Source organism: Zeus faber, assembly GCF_960531495.2.
Source record: "Zeus faber genome assembly, chromosome: 7".
Lineage (NCBI taxonomy): Eukaryota > Metazoa > Chordata > Actinopteri > Zeiformes > Zeidae > Zeus > Zeus faber.
In genome coordinates this window covers 25,883,493-25,900,506 of record NC_137203.1, presented here as the reverse complement: position 1 = coordinate 25,900,506, position 17,014 = coordinate 25,883,493, and the positions used below count along the sequence as shown (strand labels likewise).

General features: G+C 45.0%; 1 protein-coding gene across 1 annotated transcript in view; it reads left to right on the top strand.

The window, feature by feature from the left end:
• The window catches only part of gcn1 (GCN1 activator of EIF2AK4), a gene marked incomplete at its 5' end in the record, with an annotated part of 31,067 nt that extends 14,192 nt beyond the window's left edge, over nt 1-16,875 (top strand). The window contains 28 exons of the mRNA XM_080004304.1: nt 3,318-3,388; nt 3,728-3,893; nt 4,002-4,196; nt 4,393-4,639; nt 4,808-4,929; nt 5,216-5,330; nt 5,542-5,721; nt 6,202-6,422; nt 6,732-6,800; nt 6,890-7,028; nt 8,900-9,096; nt 9,211-9,353; nt 9,449-9,566; nt 9,710-9,925; nt 10,240-10,404; nt 10,672-10,833; nt 11,011-11,103; nt 11,200-11,343; nt 11,873-12,142; nt 12,289-12,402; nt 12,877-13,107; nt 13,249-13,442; nt 13,929-14,043; nt 14,324-14,420; nt 14,775-14,923; nt 15,141-15,251; nt 15,850-16,071; nt 16,203-16,875. Of these exons, the coding sequence (XP_079860430.1) occupies nt 3,318-3,388; nt 3,728-3,893; nt 4,002-4,196; nt 4,393-4,639; nt 4,808-4,929; nt 5,216-5,330; nt 5,542-5,721; nt 6,202-6,422; nt 6,732-6,800; nt 6,890-7,028; nt 8,900-9,096; nt 9,211-9,353; nt 9,449-9,566; nt 9,710-9,925; nt 10,240-10,404; nt 10,672-10,833; nt 11,011-11,103; nt 11,200-11,343; nt 11,873-12,142; nt 12,289-12,402; nt 12,877-13,107; nt 13,249-13,442; nt 13,929-14,043; nt 14,324-14,420; nt 14,775-14,923; nt 15,141-15,251; nt 15,850-16,071; nt 16,203-16,328 (4,392 nt within the window). The 3' untranslated portion in view covers nt 16,329-16,875. The remainder of the gene's footprint in view (nt 1-3,317; nt 3,389-3,727; nt 3,894-4,001; nt 4,197-4,392; nt 4,640-4,807; nt 4,930-5,215; nt 5,331-5,541; nt 5,722-6,201; nt 6,423-6,731; nt 6,801-6,889; nt 7,029-8,899; nt 9,097-9,210; nt 9,354-9,448; nt 9,567-9,709; nt 9,926-10,239; nt 10,405-10,671; nt 10,834-11,010; nt 11,104-11,199; nt 11,344-11,872; nt 12,143-12,288; nt 12,403-12,876; nt 13,108-13,248; nt 13,443-13,928; nt 14,044-14,323; nt 14,421-14,774; nt 14,924-15,140; nt 15,252-15,849; nt 16,072-16,202) is intronic.
• Between the last annotated feature and the right edge of the window lie 139 nt (nt 16,876-17,014).

Genomic DNA, 17,014 nt, shown 5'->3' with positions numbered 1-17,014 from the left:
TGGCTTTCGGGTGAAATTTCAGGATGAACCTAAAATGCACTATAACCTTTACAGGTGAACTTAATTTGACCTTCTCTAAACTTTTGAATGCAAATGTCCAACTGTTCAGTGTTTCAGCACTTTTTGCACAACTTGCTGTTCTCTAACAAGGAGCTGAACGGCAAAATTCACAACAAGTGTTTGATCCATGAATCGACCAATACATTTCCTGGTTCAATTAGAATTGGTATTTAAACAGTCCTCTTGATAATGCTGTTCACATTTTGACATCATGAGACCAAGACGACACCTAACAACTGATCAACAGTACCTCGCCATTGTGAAGCTTCAAACAGGATGTTCTCAGAGGGAAGTGGCCAATGAGTTTAGAGTGTCACAGAGTGTCATCAGCAGGTTGCAACAGAGATACAGAGAGACTGGAAGAGTCACAGAAAGGCATAGAAGTGGACGTCCTTTGGCCACATCCCACACTGATGAGCGCTTCATTGTGAACAGTGCCCTGCGGAACTGGATGATGAATGCCACTCAACTCCAGGCACATTTAAGGGAGGTGAGAGGCACCCAAGTGTCACGTCACACACCACACGTTGACATCAGTGTGGTCTGCGTGCAAGACGACCTGCAAGGGAACCTGACCACACCACCAGGCGCAGGCATCATCGTCTTGCATGGGCCAGGGAGCATTTACGCTGGACGAGGGACCAGTGGCCTCAGTGCTGTTCTCTGATGAAAGTCGATTCACGTTGAGCAGAAATGATGGCCGCCAACGATGTTGGAGACATCGAGGAGAGCGCTATCCATCAGCCACTGTTGTCACCAGACGAGCCTTTGGTGGTGGTGGTGGTGGTGGTGGTGGTGTTACAGTGTGGGCAGGTGTGTCTAGTCAATACAGAACTGCCCTACACTTTGTGAATGGTACAGTGACAAGCCCATACTACCTGAATAACATCATTAATCCAGTCATTGTGCCCCTGCATGAACAACACAGGCCTCATTTCATCTTCATGGAAGACAAACTCCAGCTCATCAAGTTCGCATCGTTAGGGAACGGCTGCTGGAGACGGGGGCACCTCAAATGGAGTGGCCTGCACTTTCTCCAGACCTGAATCCCATAGAAAACCTATGGGATCAGCTGAGTCGCCGTGTAGAGGCTCGTAACTCTGTACCCCAGAACCTCAATGACCTGAGAGCCGCCCTTCAAGAAGAGCGGGGTGCCATGCCTCAGCAGACAATAAGTCGACTTGTGAACAGCATGAGACGTCGTTGTCAAGCTGTAATTGATGCTCAAGGGCACATGACAAGTTATTGAGACAGACCACATTTCTTGTTGTGGTAAACCCACCACTGTTGTTGGCTTTTGTTTCAATAAATTGTTTTAGATGAGGAAATCACCATTGCATGCTTCTACCTAAATGACATACTTTCATGATATATCAGGGTAGCGTGAACTTTTTAGATTTTCCATAAATTTCACCCTAAAGCCAAATATCCCTCACTTCTTGTGAGTAGTGTATATGCAGTGAAATGTCAATGCACACTGATTACACACAGTATGTCCTAGACTGAACACAGTAGCTACCTAAGAATTTCTACTTGACTAACTAACTGATTCCTGAAACGTAATGCAGTAAGTAGAATACTATAGAATAAAATTGAAATATGTAGAATAAAACAAAATAAAATAAAAAAAACTCCATGGTAATGCAGGGTGGGTGTACAAAATAGATAAAGGGAATAGGCTTATGTATATGGGATAGACTTATGTATATGGGATAGGCTATTTATGTATGTACAGATATGTGCATTAAAGTGGCATGTGAATAAAAAAATAGGCATGTATGCCTAGTAACATTTGAATAAATTACAATACTCCTTAAGGGAACAGGCTTGAACCAAAAATGAAAAGTGTACTTCTAAAACTTGCACTTAAAATAATAATATTAATAATCTCTCCCTACAGATTAATTTTGTGAATGAAATAATAAATTAAAATCGCACAGTCTGTCTGCCTTAAGCTGTGTCTCGGAAAGCAGGTAATCTACCGAAAATCTGGTTCTACTCTACTCTTCTTTTGTTGGGAAAAGGGGAAAAAAACCTTTCACTACAAATTTTTGACTGCATGGTGACACTCATTCACCCTTTCTTCACTCATTTTCCCTCTCTGTGCAGCAAGCATGAACGGAATCTACTGGCTGAGAGCTGATGGTTGACTGTACTGTCTTGGCTGTAGCCTCAGAGCTATCTGTAGCAACAGTCTGTCATCATCCAAAATGGATGAAATTAGGGAATATTTGTACATCATTCATTTTCATTTAGGTTTTCTTTGATCAAAGAAAAACATCTGCTACCCCTGCCTGCGTGGCGCTAATGTTACGGAATATTTACCCTCTGTAAGGGATGTGCTGCTTGGTTGGGAAGCAGTGGCAAGTTCAAGTTCAAGAGATTATTTGGCACATACATACACATACGGTCGTACATATATGCAGTGAAATGTCATGACACCCGGTGATTACGCACAAGCTCTATAAGCTCTAAAAATACCCAAATGTGCGTAATCGACACCCGGTGCTCGCGCAGGCGGCCACAAGGGGCGGCGCCACAATCGCGATTCTGGGTTCTATAATTATATAATAGGATTAATTGTCTGTGTTGTATTAAATATACATCTAAATCCACCTAAATGAAACTTTACCATAACTTACCTCCAGTACTCACCTCACAGAGTAGAAATCCTCTTTATATGACGAAATTCTGCCCCCGACTTTGGGACCCGTACGCTCCCTGCCAGGCTCCGAGCCACTCCAGTACCGAACCAACCCGGCCTCCAAACCGGCATGGATACTCCATGCTGCTTTCTACTGTTTTGAGCCTTACATGTAGAGTGTAAAATACACGGCATTCCTGGAATTATAGCCCATGCTGTGTCGAAAGATGTTTCCACATATTGCTGGTGTTTGCACACCCTTACTTGAAATTATAATTGAAGACATTACAAGTAGCACTGTTGTCATTTTTCTTTGTGAAATGAAGCCCCACTTTGGACCGTTTCTTCCTCTCCGTCATCTTGTTGCTAGTTTCCAGCAGCGTAGATGCAGTGTTTGACGTCATGACGCAATTTTGCAATGTGACTGTCAGAAAAACATACCGGCATCGATTAAAGGAGTTGATAACTTTGGAGGTGTATGATTCTGATGGATCAAACAATTTGGAACCGGTTCTCAATTCCCATCCCTACACACACTACCCAGCTCCAAATTATACCCTAAATAATGGTTCTTGTTGGTCTAATATATAAGGATCGCTGTTGTTTCACACAGAGACCGCCTCCTGTGCTGGATGCTCTGGGCAGAGTCATCTCCGAAGCACCGCCAGACCAGTGGGAGGCCAGGTGAGCTCAACCAGACTGGACTGATAGTATTTCGTTCCATCGGCTTCAAGCACCACAGAACAGAAATTAACTGGTTGAGAGGAGTCGAGAAGGTTGGGATTCTGCGATTTTACTTAGCGATCTGCTAAGTAAAAAATCGAATGATTGATTGATTGATCGATCAAAAGACGAAGACGCACATGGCTCATTTCACCACCTGCGCAGAAACGAGTCCCATCAACACAGTGAACTAACACATCAAATGCTATGTGATGACACATGTATATTTGACATTTTCCTGTTCCTATACCTCTTTCTAATGACTACTCAAGCAGACACAGTTACGCTCTCTTTCACCAGATGTGGCATTGCCCTGGCTCTGAACAAGCTGTCGCAGTACCTGGATGAATCGCAGGTCACTCCCCTCTTCCTCTTCTTTGTCCCGGATGCCCTGAATGACCGCCATGCTGAGGTGCGACGCTGCATGCTGGACGCCGCCCTTTCTGCTCTCAACACACACGGAAAGGTACTGCGTTGCACGGGCTTCCACTACCTCTTCTGAACAGTTATTACGAGAACCATAATTCCAGTCGATATCTAGTCTCATATTGTCATATCTTTCCCTTGGTTTCAGGACAATGTGAGCTCCCTGCTGCCAGTGTTCGAGGAGTTTCTGAAGAATGCCCCCCAAGACGCCAGCTACGACTCTGTCCGCCAGAGTGTTGTCATCCTCATGGGTTCTTTAGCCAAACATCTGGACAAAAATGACCCCAAGGTCAAGCCCATCGTGGCCAAGCTCATCACAGCGCTCTCCACACCTTCACAACAGGTAACATGTCATACATAACACACAAGTTTGGTGTCTTTCTTCTGGATTGTCAATACTCTCAAATCAACCCGCCCCTCACAGACATATTCCATATTATACCATATTATATATCATTCAATTAAATCACATTTCTCCATCTACAAATGTCTTCGGTGCCTTGTTCCAACATTTTGGCGACTTGTTCCCCTCCCATCAGGTCCAGGAGTCAGTGGCAAGCTGTTTACCCCCGCTGGTCCCCGCCATCAAGGAGGATGCTGCAGGAATCGTGCGCAACCTCCTCCAGCTACTGCTGGAGAGCGACAAGTACGCAGAAAGGAAGGGTGCAGCATACGGGCTTGCGGGCCTGGTTAAAGGCCTGGGCATTCTGGCCCTCAAGCAGCAAGACATCATGACCACACTGACTGACGCCATCCAGGACAAGAAGAACTTCAGACGCAGGGAGGGTGAGCTGCAGGGATAACTTATTTTCAACGCATTTATTCGTTAAAGTGTTTTTGTTTTTTTTTGTCTCTACATTGCATTTGTCAGTATTGCAGTGGTACTATGTTGTCTGCAGTAAAAGTGACACACTTCACCCACCTTACACAGCTTCTATCCAACCATTCTGCAAGGTTCCCTGTTTGCCTTTGAGATGCTGTGTAACATGTTGGGGAAGTTGTTTGAGCCCTACGTGGTCCACGTCTTGCCCCACCTCCTCCTCTGCTTTGGCGATGGAAACCAGTACGTCAGAGAGGTGAGGATCCATTTCTTGTGCAACTACAATCGCTCTCTCTTTAACTTGGTGTTCCTATAGTCACTGAAAGACAGAAATACGGTTAAAATGCTTTGGAAGATGCACCCAAATTCCCCCGTCAAGTGCTGTATGCTATAAATATTAAGGAATAATAAACCAACATTATGGTGAAGTGACTTGTTCAATAATATATTCAGACAAAGCAGTATTCAAATTCATAGATAAAATGGCTTGTCAAGCTGTGTTGTGGCATTTATCTTTCCTGCCCTCTCCCCTCCCTCCCAAGGCTGCAGATGACTGCGCCAAGGCTGTGATGAGGAACCTGAGTGCCCACGGGGTGAAGCTGGTGTTGCCCTCTCTGCTGGTGGCCCTGGAAGAGGAGTCATGGAGAACAAAAGCAGGTTTGGAACATCTATGGGGTTCAAGGGTTCAAATGTATTTTTAATATAGATTTGATATCAGTAAAAATTGGAAAATCTGGAAATATGAGCTGTGGTTTAATGGTAATAAACACTATTTGGATAGAAGTTATGTAGGGAGAGTCTGGGTTGTGTCGTGACCGCCCATCTGTCCCTGTTCCTTGCTCCCTACTGTCGCTTGTCCCTCTCCCAGGCTCTGTGGAGCTTCTGGGCGCAATGGCCTACTGCGCCCCCAAGCAACTGTCCTCCTGCCTGCCCAGCATCGTCCCCAAGCTGACGGAGGTACTGACAGACTCCCACGTGAAGGTGCAGAAGGCCGGCCAGCAGGCCCTCAGACAAATTGGCTCCGTCATCCGTAACCCTGAGATCCTGGGTAAGACTGGTGCTCATAGCACCAAGAAACAGGACCAGACCCAAGGCTTAACTGTAGTGGAAACTGTAAGAAAGCAAAACTGCTGTAAAAAGAGGTCAGCTGTAGAAACTCATAAACAATAAATTACGAAACTTAAATACCCAAATGAATAGGTTCTTGGCTTTTGATTTTTTGATGTTGCGACTCTTTTTGGGTTATAATTCATTTTCTATCCTTCCAATGTTTCAATTTGTATTAGAAAGCAGTACCTTATTTCCTGCACAACAGCTGTGAAATTCATTGCGCTTATACATTTTGGTCCTCTTATTTAAGGTGATATTATATGTGGGTTGACCTGCCTCCATTATTATTAGCTTGTTGTTATATGCTTTTACCCTACCGTTCTATCTTTCTGACACCCTAATTGCCCCCAAGCAGAAAAAAACAAAACATCAAAACAGTTCTGTTACAGTTATTAATGTTTGAGTGGTCTTCTCTCAGCCATCACCCCCATCCTGTTGGACGCTCTCACGGAGCCATCTCGGAAGACCCAGAACTGCCTGCAGACGCTGCTGGACACCAAGTTTGTCCACTTCATCGATGCCCCCTCCCTGGCCCTCATCATGCCCATCGTCCAGAGGGCCTTCCAGGACCGCTCAACAGACACTCGCAAGATGGCCGCCCAGATCATTGGCAACATGTACTCTCTGACAGACCAGAAGGTGTGAAAGTTTTTCCTGATAAAATAGTTAACTTTATGTTGTTTAATTTTGTATTAATTTAAGGTAAATTACAATATAAAATTACAGTATTTATTGTTGAATTGTATTTTTACTATTTAGTTGTACAGCCAAAGGGAAATTGTGTGAAGATGTTTTTATGTTAAGATGAAAAGCAACAAAATTGTTTTTTAGTGATTGATATTTTTGTTTGACAAAACAAATGACTTAACATACAGAATTTACAATATAATTTATTTTGATGTAGTCATGTGAAGTAATCATGTTTATAAATATGTTGTTTACTTGCAGGACTTGTCCCCATACCTGCCGAGTGTCATCCCTGGACTCAAGGCCTCCCTGCTCGACCCAGTACCTGAGGTTGGTGTAGTGATAAGTCACCTAACCATGACGACACACCTATGTGTTATTGTAGCAGATAACATGACTGTTCATCCCCTCCTTTCCAGGTCCGTACAGTCTCAGCCAAGGCCCTGGGTGCCATGGTGAAGGGCATGGGTGAATCCTGTTTCGATGACCTCCTGCCCTGGCTAATGGAAACTCTGGCCTCTGAGCAGAGCTCTGTAGACCGATCAGGAGCAGCTCAAGGTGGGGTCTTCTCTAGTATGGGCACATACTGTATACTCACAGTCTGACAAGGCTTTGTGATACCGCTTTATGTTTCTTTGGTGGGGCAAATAAGATGCTGCTGCTAAGTAAATATTAGGGATGTTCAAATGTGTCGACTAATCTACTGACTGTTGACGGGTTCACCATGTCGACAGTAAAAAGTAAAATCGACCACGGTTAAAAAAAAACGTTTTTTTTTTTTTCAGCGTTCAACAAACTTTACTGTTTATAGCCTATTCAAAACGTTCCAAATAAAATAAAAAACTAACAGTACTGTTTTCCAAATGGGAGAGGGAGAACTGTTTGTGTGCACATGGTGGTGTGGGAGAAGAAGCAGAGTGTGCATGTTCCATGACAGCGTGCGCTGCAGAAATTTTGTTTCTCAGAATTCAGAACCGGGTCGATCATAAAGGGTTTTTTTGTGCCCGCGACGTAAACTGCAGATGGCAGTCAGACTGTCAATGTCAAAACCACACAGTTCTCTAGCGTTTTTATAGCCGAATATCAAATTCATCGTTATTTATTTATTTTCCAAACAAAGTGTGTTTTTATTGTAGATTTATTTATTTTATTATTTTCTTAATTGAATGAAACAAAAAAGCCCTGTGTGTAACCGTGTGTTACACACACGCTTCCTCTGTCACGGTCTTGCCCCCCCCCCCCCCCACACACAATGACTAATCGGGAAATGCCTCCAATACGTCGACGAGCAAAAAACTGTGCTGTTAATAGGGCTGAATGATTAATTTAATTCAAACTGACATCGCAATTTAAAATAACCAAATTTTCAAATCGCAAAGGCTTTTTTTTTTTTTTTTTTTTTATGTTACACAATCTAACCAATTGGGCTGTCCAGGGCCAGCTCTTCCTGTAGGTGAGATAGGCAGCCGGGTGGGGCGTGCGGCACAGAGGGAGTAATCGGGCGCAATTTGAGCACCTGTCTGTCTCTCCGACGGTGCCAGTGATGCGTGCTCCAGGGATGGGGTGCCTGCGAGCGACGTGCCAGAATAGTGTTTTTATTTTACTTCTCTTTGGCGTAATGAGGACACTTTTAACAACCAAACGTCCAAGCTGTCCCCTCGATTGAAACCCAGTGCTCTGGCCCGGGCCACGGTGTGCTGTGCTGGGTGTGTGCTTCTGGCAGAGCCTTGAACATCTATAGAGTCATAGAGATAGACATCTCTATAGAGTCCTCTTCCAGAACACTGCGTCTGTTTGTTCTTTTTGTTTATTTTTACTTTTTTTATTTAATGAGCATAAAGCTGCCCCTGAGCCGTCAGAGTGGCGGGACATATGCAACGTATGTGGACATGTGCGCGCAGCATTTTTATAAAAATAAAACACATCTGCTGAAACACTGCATATTTTTTTAATGTTAATTTTAAGATTCCAACATTTACAAGGCTTGAAGTGAAATCAATCAGTTAATATTCTACTTTGGTGGAAGGTTTTTCTTTTTACAAGTCAATAGTTAAATTAAGATATGTTATTCATATCAATTCATCTCATTTCATCATAACACGTAGGCCTGGCCTACAGGAAAGATCAGTTTATATGTTCACTGTATCCAATATTGTGTTGGTCATACCAAAAAAAGGATTTATTGCTTGTGTTTAGCGAATAGTACAGAAGATAAGGAACTTAAAAAAACGCATACTAAATCGCAATCACTATATTGGTCGAAAAAATTTGATCATTTTCCGAAATCGTTCAGCTCTAGTTGTCAACATTTCTAGTTTTTATGCCAGTGTACTATTTTTTATGGTGAGATGTGCTCTTCTGAGTACAAGGGATAAAAAGCACTACCAGTGGTTGCATATTAAGCTATAAGGCCTCCCTGGTCTCGGCAGGTCTGGCTGAGGTCATGGCTGGGCTGGGAGTGGAGAAGCTGGACAAGCTAATGCCAGACGTGGTGCAGACAGCCAGCAAGGTGGACATCGCCTCTCATGTCCGAGATGGCTACATCATGATGTTCATCTACCTGCCCCTCACATTTGGGGACAGGTTCACCCCCTACGTCGGGCCAATCATCCCCTGTATTCTCAAGGTACTGAATCCTACCATGATGCCACAAAAAAACATTTTTCCAATCATTTTTTTCCATGCATTGGAATCTGACCCATTGCATCAGGTCTGAAAACCTCTCTCTTCTGTCCTGAAGGCTCTGGCTGACGAGAATGAGTACGTGAGGGACACAGCGCTGCGTGCCGGCCAGCGCATCATCAGCATGTATGCCGAAACTGCCATCGCACTCCTGCTGCCAGAGCTGGAACAGGGCCTGTTTGATGACCTGTGGAGAATCAGGTCGGCCCAGAACACAGGAGGACACTCGAGACGAATAAGAAATCACAGTTCTAGCACATGCTTACTGGCTCCTCGTATTATTTTCCACCTCACAGGTTCAGCTCCGTTCAGCTGCTTGGCGATCTCCTGTTCCACATCTCCGGAGTGACAGGAAAAATGACCACTGAGACAGCTTCAGAGGATGACAACTTTGGAACGGCACAGTCCAATAAGGTAGGTTCTCGCAATATTAGTAATCTGAAAATATTCTTAAAGACTAGAGCTCAATTGCAGTTGTTGTGGAATGCCATGTTTATTTCAGTTGCAATAAATAAATTCCCAAGCTGTAATGCCCCCCCCCCCCCTCCCCACTTCAGGCCATCATAGGGGCTCTGGGTGCCGAGCGGCGAAACCGCGTCCTCTCTGGCCTCTACATGGGCCGCTCAGACACCCAGCTGGTGGTGCGCCAGGCCTCACTCCACGTCTGGAAGATTGTGGTGTCCAATACACCCCGCACCCTCCGCGAGATCCTGCCCACCCTCTTCACCCTGCTGCTGGGCTTCCTGGCTTCCACCTGCCCTGACAAGAGAACGGTACTGCTCCCCTCTCCATTGTGAACAACAATACTATTAGGGTGCTTCCTCCTGAATGTCTGTTTTCTCAGACATTTTGCTAGTTTGGCCACAAAACCTGTAAAGCTACTTTTAGCCCACTTTTTATTCCAATTTGGTCCTTATCGCATCCATTTTACGGTAATTCTGCTTTTTTTTTTTTTTTTTTTGCATTCTATCCCACAAATTTTTCTCCCCAGTTGGCGCTGACTCTTCATATAGATTTGTATCTACCACTTATTTTCATAGAGATAATTTAATTATGCAGTCTTCATAGTCCCCATGTATGGTTACAGATCGCTGCTCGGACACTGGGCGACCTGGTGAGGAAGTTGGGGGAAAAGATTCTCCCGGAGATCATTCCCATCCTGGAAGAGGGGCTGCGGTCTGATAAGAGTGATGAGAGGCAGGGCGTGTGCATCGGCCTGAGTGAGATTATGAAGTCCACCAGCAGGGATGCGGTGAGTTGCGTAACAGACCCTAATATGTAAATTGTTTCTTGTCTCGTTCAGTGCAGATGTGTATATGTCAAGGCCGCAGTGTAACGCAAACAAAAGTTTCCTTCGTCTCCTCATCTGGTATAATGCATTGAGGAGGTTTCCTATAGCGCAAATAAGTGCTTGAATTTAGATCTTTGTCACCTTGTCTGTTATTTAAACACTCACAAAACACTCTGAGTCAAAGTTATTTTGTCGATAAAGAGTATTAAAGTGTGGGTCTGTGTGCAGGTGCTGGTGTTCTCGGAGTCCCTTGTGCCCACAGTGAGGAAGGCTCTGTGCGACCCCCTGGAGGAGGTGCGGGAGGCTGCAGCCAAAACCTTCGAGCAGCTCCATGCTACCATCGGCCACCAGGCGCTGGATGACATTCTGCCTGCCCTGCTCAAACAGCTGGTGAGGGAGGAACGATGTTAAACCACTAATATACTGTTTATTGTATTGCAAAAATTGAAAAACACCAATACATTATGAGTATTATTTTTTTCCTCAGGGTAAGATACCCTTTACTTTTTTTGTGTGGTCTTTGGTTATTTTGTTTCTGAAGACAAACTGCTACCTTTCTGTTTACAGGATGACGAAGAGACTGCTGAGTTTGCTCTGGATGGCCTGAAGCAGGTTATGGCCGTGAAGAGCCGTTCTGTGCTGCCGTACTTGGTCCCAAAGGTAAAACATCTATGCTACAGCTGTTCCTTGAAGTATTATCTTCGTATTTAAATGTCTGACCGATGAAACTGTCTGCTGCCCCCCCTGCCCTGTCAGCTGACTGCCCCCCCTGTCAACACGCGTGTGCTGGCCTTCCTGTCTGCTGTGGCTGGAGATGCTCTGACCCGCCACCTGGGGGTCATTCTGCCAGCGCTGCTCGCCTCCCTCAAAGGAAAGCTCAACACAGAAGATGGAGCACAGGTAGCCTCAGCATATATCCACCATAGTTACTGTAATGTAACTAGGGTTGCCGCAGTTATGGGTGTTACCCGTGTTACACGGTGTTCGGGTGTACACAGATTACATTACTTGCCCAGTCACCCTACTGTCGTTTTGCTTAAAAAAAACAAAAACAACCAAAACTAAAACACAACAGCACAGTCTGCTTATCACAGGGGGAGAGAAGGCTATCGGAGACCTTAGATCAGGAATAGATCTGGACCCGTCTCCTTCCATCCGTAATTAGCATAAGTGCCCAAGCATAACGGGGACCCCCCCGCCCCCCATAAGAGAACACCGGTGTTTTCATGAATTTATTAACTGGTGGGGAAATTCCTCACCGTAACCTGTTTGTGTTTAATATACAGGAATATGTTATGGTTATTGATACATATAGGCATTAGGTTTTAGCAGTAATTTTTCATTTTCTCTTTTGTGTGTAGGGTTTGTTTTGTGATAGTCATCAGATGCAGTACACAAGCTGAAATATGAATCTCTGCTTTCCCTTCAGGAGCTGTGTGGCTGTCAGACAGTGATCCTCTCTGTGGAGGACGAGGTGGGCCAGCGCATCATCATCGAGGACCTGTTGGAGGCCACACGAGGCTCTGATCCCGGCCTCAGACAGGCGGCCATCACCATCCTCAATGCCTACTTTGCCCGCACCCGTCTAGACTACAGTGCCCACACGCGCAACCTGTTGTCCGGCCTCATCCGCCTGCTCAATGACCCCAACCCTGAGGTCCTGGTCCAGAGCTGGGACACCATCAACTCCATTACCAAGGTGTGTTTTGTTTCACTACCACACATACTTTCACATTACAGTACACTGATGGAATTTAACTGACACACAAGGACATAGGTCCATCTAGTTATCTGCTCTGTATTAATTTGGGAATGTACTGAGCCCGGTTTGTTTGTGTGGAATAGAAACTGGATGCCAATAGCCAGCTGGCTCTGATCGACGATCTGCACAGAGACATCAGGTCGGCAGCTGCAGACGTCAAGGGTCAGACTCTACCTGGGTTCTGTCTGCCCAAGAAGGTAAGGAGGCGTTTTCATACCATACAGCTTTTTTCTTCCACCTATATTTCTACCTTTATAGTACCGCCTGTAATGGGCCAACAGAAAACAAAATAGTTGTATGTATTCAATACCACTAACCTGCTAGGCGTGGCTGCCGACTGCCAAAAACTTGTTTTCAGCTTTTTCTCTTAGAAAAGGTTTTTATACCTGGTCTTTATATGCCCTATGTATCTTCTATGCTGCAATGTTATCAAGTTCAAGTTCAAGTTCAAGAGATTATTTGTCACATACATATACATACGGTCATACATATATGCAGTGAAATGTCATGACACCCGGTGATTAGGCACAATAAGCTCTAAAAGCTCTAAAAATACTAAACAATACCAAAATGTGCATAATCGACACAAGGTGCTCGCATCTTATCATACCTTCTAGTGAGGCACTCTGCAGTACCTTCAGGTCCTTAATCCCTTTCCTTGTTTCCTTTAGGGAGTGACCTGCATCCTGCCTGTCCTGAGAGAGGGTGTGCTGACTGGTAGTCCAGAGCAGAAGGAGGAGGCGGCCAAGGCGCTGGGTGGCGTCATCAAGCTGACCTCCGCCGAGGCCCTGCGGCCTTCAGTGATCAACATCACAGGACCTCTGATTCGTATCCTAGGCGACCGGTTTGCCTGGACTGTGAAGACCGCTTTGTTAGAGACTCTCACCCTGCTGCTTGCAAGAGTAAGGCTCTCCAAAACATGCTATTCATCCAGACTTATAGATCACGTAGCATTATCCCAGCTGTCAGTGCAGCGGCTGTGTACATTTTATTCCTTGTGCCAATGTGCCTTTCCATATGACTATACTGTGTTTTTCCTCTAGGTTGGCATTGCCTTGAAGCCCTTCCTGCCCCAGCTGCAGACCACCTTCCTGAAGGCCTTGCAGGACTCCAGCCGCGCTGTGCGGCTGAGAGCTGCAGAGGCCCTGGGCCAGCTGGTCTCCATCCACGCCAAGGTGGACCCGCTTTTCACAGAACAGCTCGCTGCCATTCGCAATGCTGAGGACTCAGGAGTCCGGTACGCATTCACAGAGCACAGATACTTTACAGAGGAATGACCTTGGTCATCACAGCAGTGTTTAATTTTTTCATGACTATCAGTATTAGTTGGCAACTCTTATTTTGATGACAATGTCGGTTAGTAGCTCTTTGAAAATAAAAACTCACAAAAATGCAGGAATGGATGTTAATCTTTATTATGAAGAAGGCAAGAATCACCCAATTGCGCACAAATTACATTCGCTAACTAATGTCAGTTAAGCAACTGGAGGTGCCATGGTTTTTCTTCTGTTGTTAAGTGTATTCACCCAAACCTCTGTCATTGCCCTCGGTAGATTAACTACTGGTACTAAAGTGCAAAGTGTAAAAGTACAATGATTGCAGGGGCAGGGTATGAAAGATGTGCCATTCTCCAAACAACAAGTCAGTGTACTATCAAAATTCTTTTGAAGCTGTTATTTTAAGGTAAAAACAGACATGCGTTGTGCTTTCTGTGTTCTCCCAGGGAGACTATGCTCCAAGCCTTAAGGTTCGTCATCCAGGGAGCAGGGTCAAAGGTAGACCCAACCATCCGCAAGAACATCACCACTGTATTACTCGGCATGCTGGGACACGATGAGGTATGATGTAGATTGAGATACATCTTGAATATTTCGATAAAAACTAGATGTAAAAAGTAAGACCGCCGAGTAAAGTGGATATCCTCAAGATGTTATCGTACAGAGATGCTCATTTTTACAGACTGCTGTTCTGGTTTGTAGTTTCCTCTAAACTCACAATTGACTACTGATAGGATGTGGTTTTAAACAACGTTTGTCGGCTCTGTTTTTCCACTGTGTGTGTGTGTGTGTGTGTGTGTGTGTGTGTGTGTGTGTGTGTGTGTGTGTGTGTGGCGCATAGGATGCGACGCGCATGTCCTCAGCTGGCTGTGTTGGTGAGCTGTGTGCCTTCCTGTCAGAGGAGGAGCTAAAGAGTGTTTTACTCCAGCACATCTTGGGTCTGTGTCTCTACACAACTTTACATCATTGGTTTTCGATCTTCCTATCTAAACAAATTGCATTCGATTTATACTTGTAAGACGTGATCGTAAAAACAGAGAATGATAGTTGCTGACACTGCTCCATTCTCATGAACACTTACAGTAAAATGATATCCTTTTGTAAAAACGCTGTAGCTCTAATGATATTCAATGATGTTTAATAACCTGACAATGCTAATATGCTCCAATGTACACTTTTTTTTCGATGCTGCTGCATGGTGAATTGAAACTATTGTATTACAAACTTAGTACTACATACATACTTAAGTTTTTATTATCTAAATTACTTTTCTTTCCTCCTCCCGCCTGCAGCTGACATCTCTGGGGTTGACTGGATGGTGCGGCACGGTCGTAGCCTGGCGCTAGCCGTGGCAGTCAAGTCTGCTCCCGAGCAGCTGTGTGCTGAGGAATACAGAGACACAGTGACAGAGACGATCCTGACCAATGCCACTGCAGACAGGGTGAGGATATGTGATTTGTCAGGTATAGGTCCGTCCGCCCTCTTTTATGTTGAGGGGTTGAGGCCTATGATGTCGTGCTTGGTCGTGTTGTCTTGTGGTCTGGTTATCCCCACCCCCCACATGTATCAGTATACGATTATTAGCGGTCATTTTGTCCTTGTGTGCTGGGTGTCTCGGTGTGAATAAAACGCCATCTTGCAACCTGTCCCTCCTCTAGATCCCCATCGCTACCAGTGGGATCCGAGCCATGGGCTACCTCATGAGGCATCAGCTCAGGGCAGAGGGCTCCAACGCTGTGCCCCAGCGGATCATCACGCAGTTTATAAAGGTAAAGCAGGAAGAGGCTCACCCACCTCGGCTCAGCCAGTTTCTTTCTTTTTTTTTTTTTTTTTTTTCTCCCCCCCTTTTACCTGTGCTGTCAGCATGCTGGGCATACAACACAGGGTGCTTGTATGCCATTGCATCTAGGGCAGAGATAGTCTGCAAGTAGAGTTCAGCTTCTCAACCCTCAATGCCACTTTTTATTCATTCTTTAATCAAGAACTGCTGCAATAACTGTCCTGTAGATGACCTGTGGGATGGCAAGAGCAGAGCTTTTTGTTACACAGAATCACTACCAACCCCCCTCTTTGGATCTTACCATGTTTTGGTCTTTAAACAACTAATCACTAGTCCAGGAGGGGGAGAATTCCCACAGGTGAGACAAATAAAGATGGACCCAAACAACAACATGTACACTGAAAAACCAACATAGAAACGTCAGATGACATGTATCGACAAAACAGAGGTAATTAAGTCAAGGAAAACTGGAACAGCAATGGGCACGTGGCCTCTTCCTGTCATAGGACTCAAAGTCAAAGTATTCCTCCCGTGTGATTGCCAAGTTGGCGTCTTCACCACTATCTTGTCTGGATTTGCCCGTCCAGTGTCTCCAGAATCAGTCTAGCGACATCAGGCTGGTGGCTGAGCGCGTGCTGTGGTGGGTGTTCCGGGAGCCCACCACGCCCTCCATGGAGGCCGCTCTCATCAAATCCCTGCTGAAGAGTCTGCTGGACAACACCAAGGACAAGAACACCAGTGTGCGAGCCCAGAGCGACCACACCATCGTCAGTCTGCTCCGACTGCGCCAGGGAGAGGAGACAATGCAGGTTCGACTCGAAAAGAAAGGAGACCCTCCCTCTACTTTCCCCCTTACACACTTTGCAGTATGTGATTGTGATATCAAAGGCTCCCAGATCTCTCACGGGATTTGTCATTGTCAAAATTTTGGTTTCTTTAGAGTGTCACCGCCATCCTGGACACTGCCAGTAACGACCTGCTGTCGGAGTGCCACCGCCGGTCTTTGAAGAAGATCGCCAGCCTCCAGGACTCCGTTGAAGAAATAGACGACACTATCCTGACGTGATGGGGCCAGGACCGCTCGGCGCTAGCATACTAAGAAGTCCTCCTCGGCGATTATGAGAAGCTTTATTGACATGTCATACAACCGAATAATCTATTGAATGAAACCCCTCGACACACACACAACACGTGTCCATTTTGCCATTTATGGACCAAGGAAGGGTTGGATAGTGAATGGACTTGCCTTCCTTCGTGTTCCTCTAGAGTTGTTTCTTATTTCCTCATTATTTTAAAGGCCTACGAACTACACATTTATAAATTTTATCCTACCAAGAGCAGGTTTTTCTTTATTGAACTTGCGGTCAGAAATATATCAGGCCAAGTCTATTTTGACATTCAAATGTGATTTCAGTGGCTCCGTTATTTTAGGTAACACAGAGAAAGCTCAATACTGTAATAAAACACCAATCACCCCTGTTTTATTTGGACTTTCTGTGTATGTGTGTTGTTTTGGGGACACATCCTCTTATAAGAGTAAGTAGAAACAATTCTTATTATTTACATGGTTGTAGAAAAACAAAATGCAATCCAAATAAATAATTTGATTTAAAGTGTTATTTTGGGATTTTTTTTTTTCATGTAAATGATGGCCCGGAGTTAGTTGAAAACCATTAACTTCTGGAAGTTATGTACTGTGCTGCATGTTTAAAGCAGAGGCGTTCAAGGGGCCTGCTTTCCGAAATGAACGTT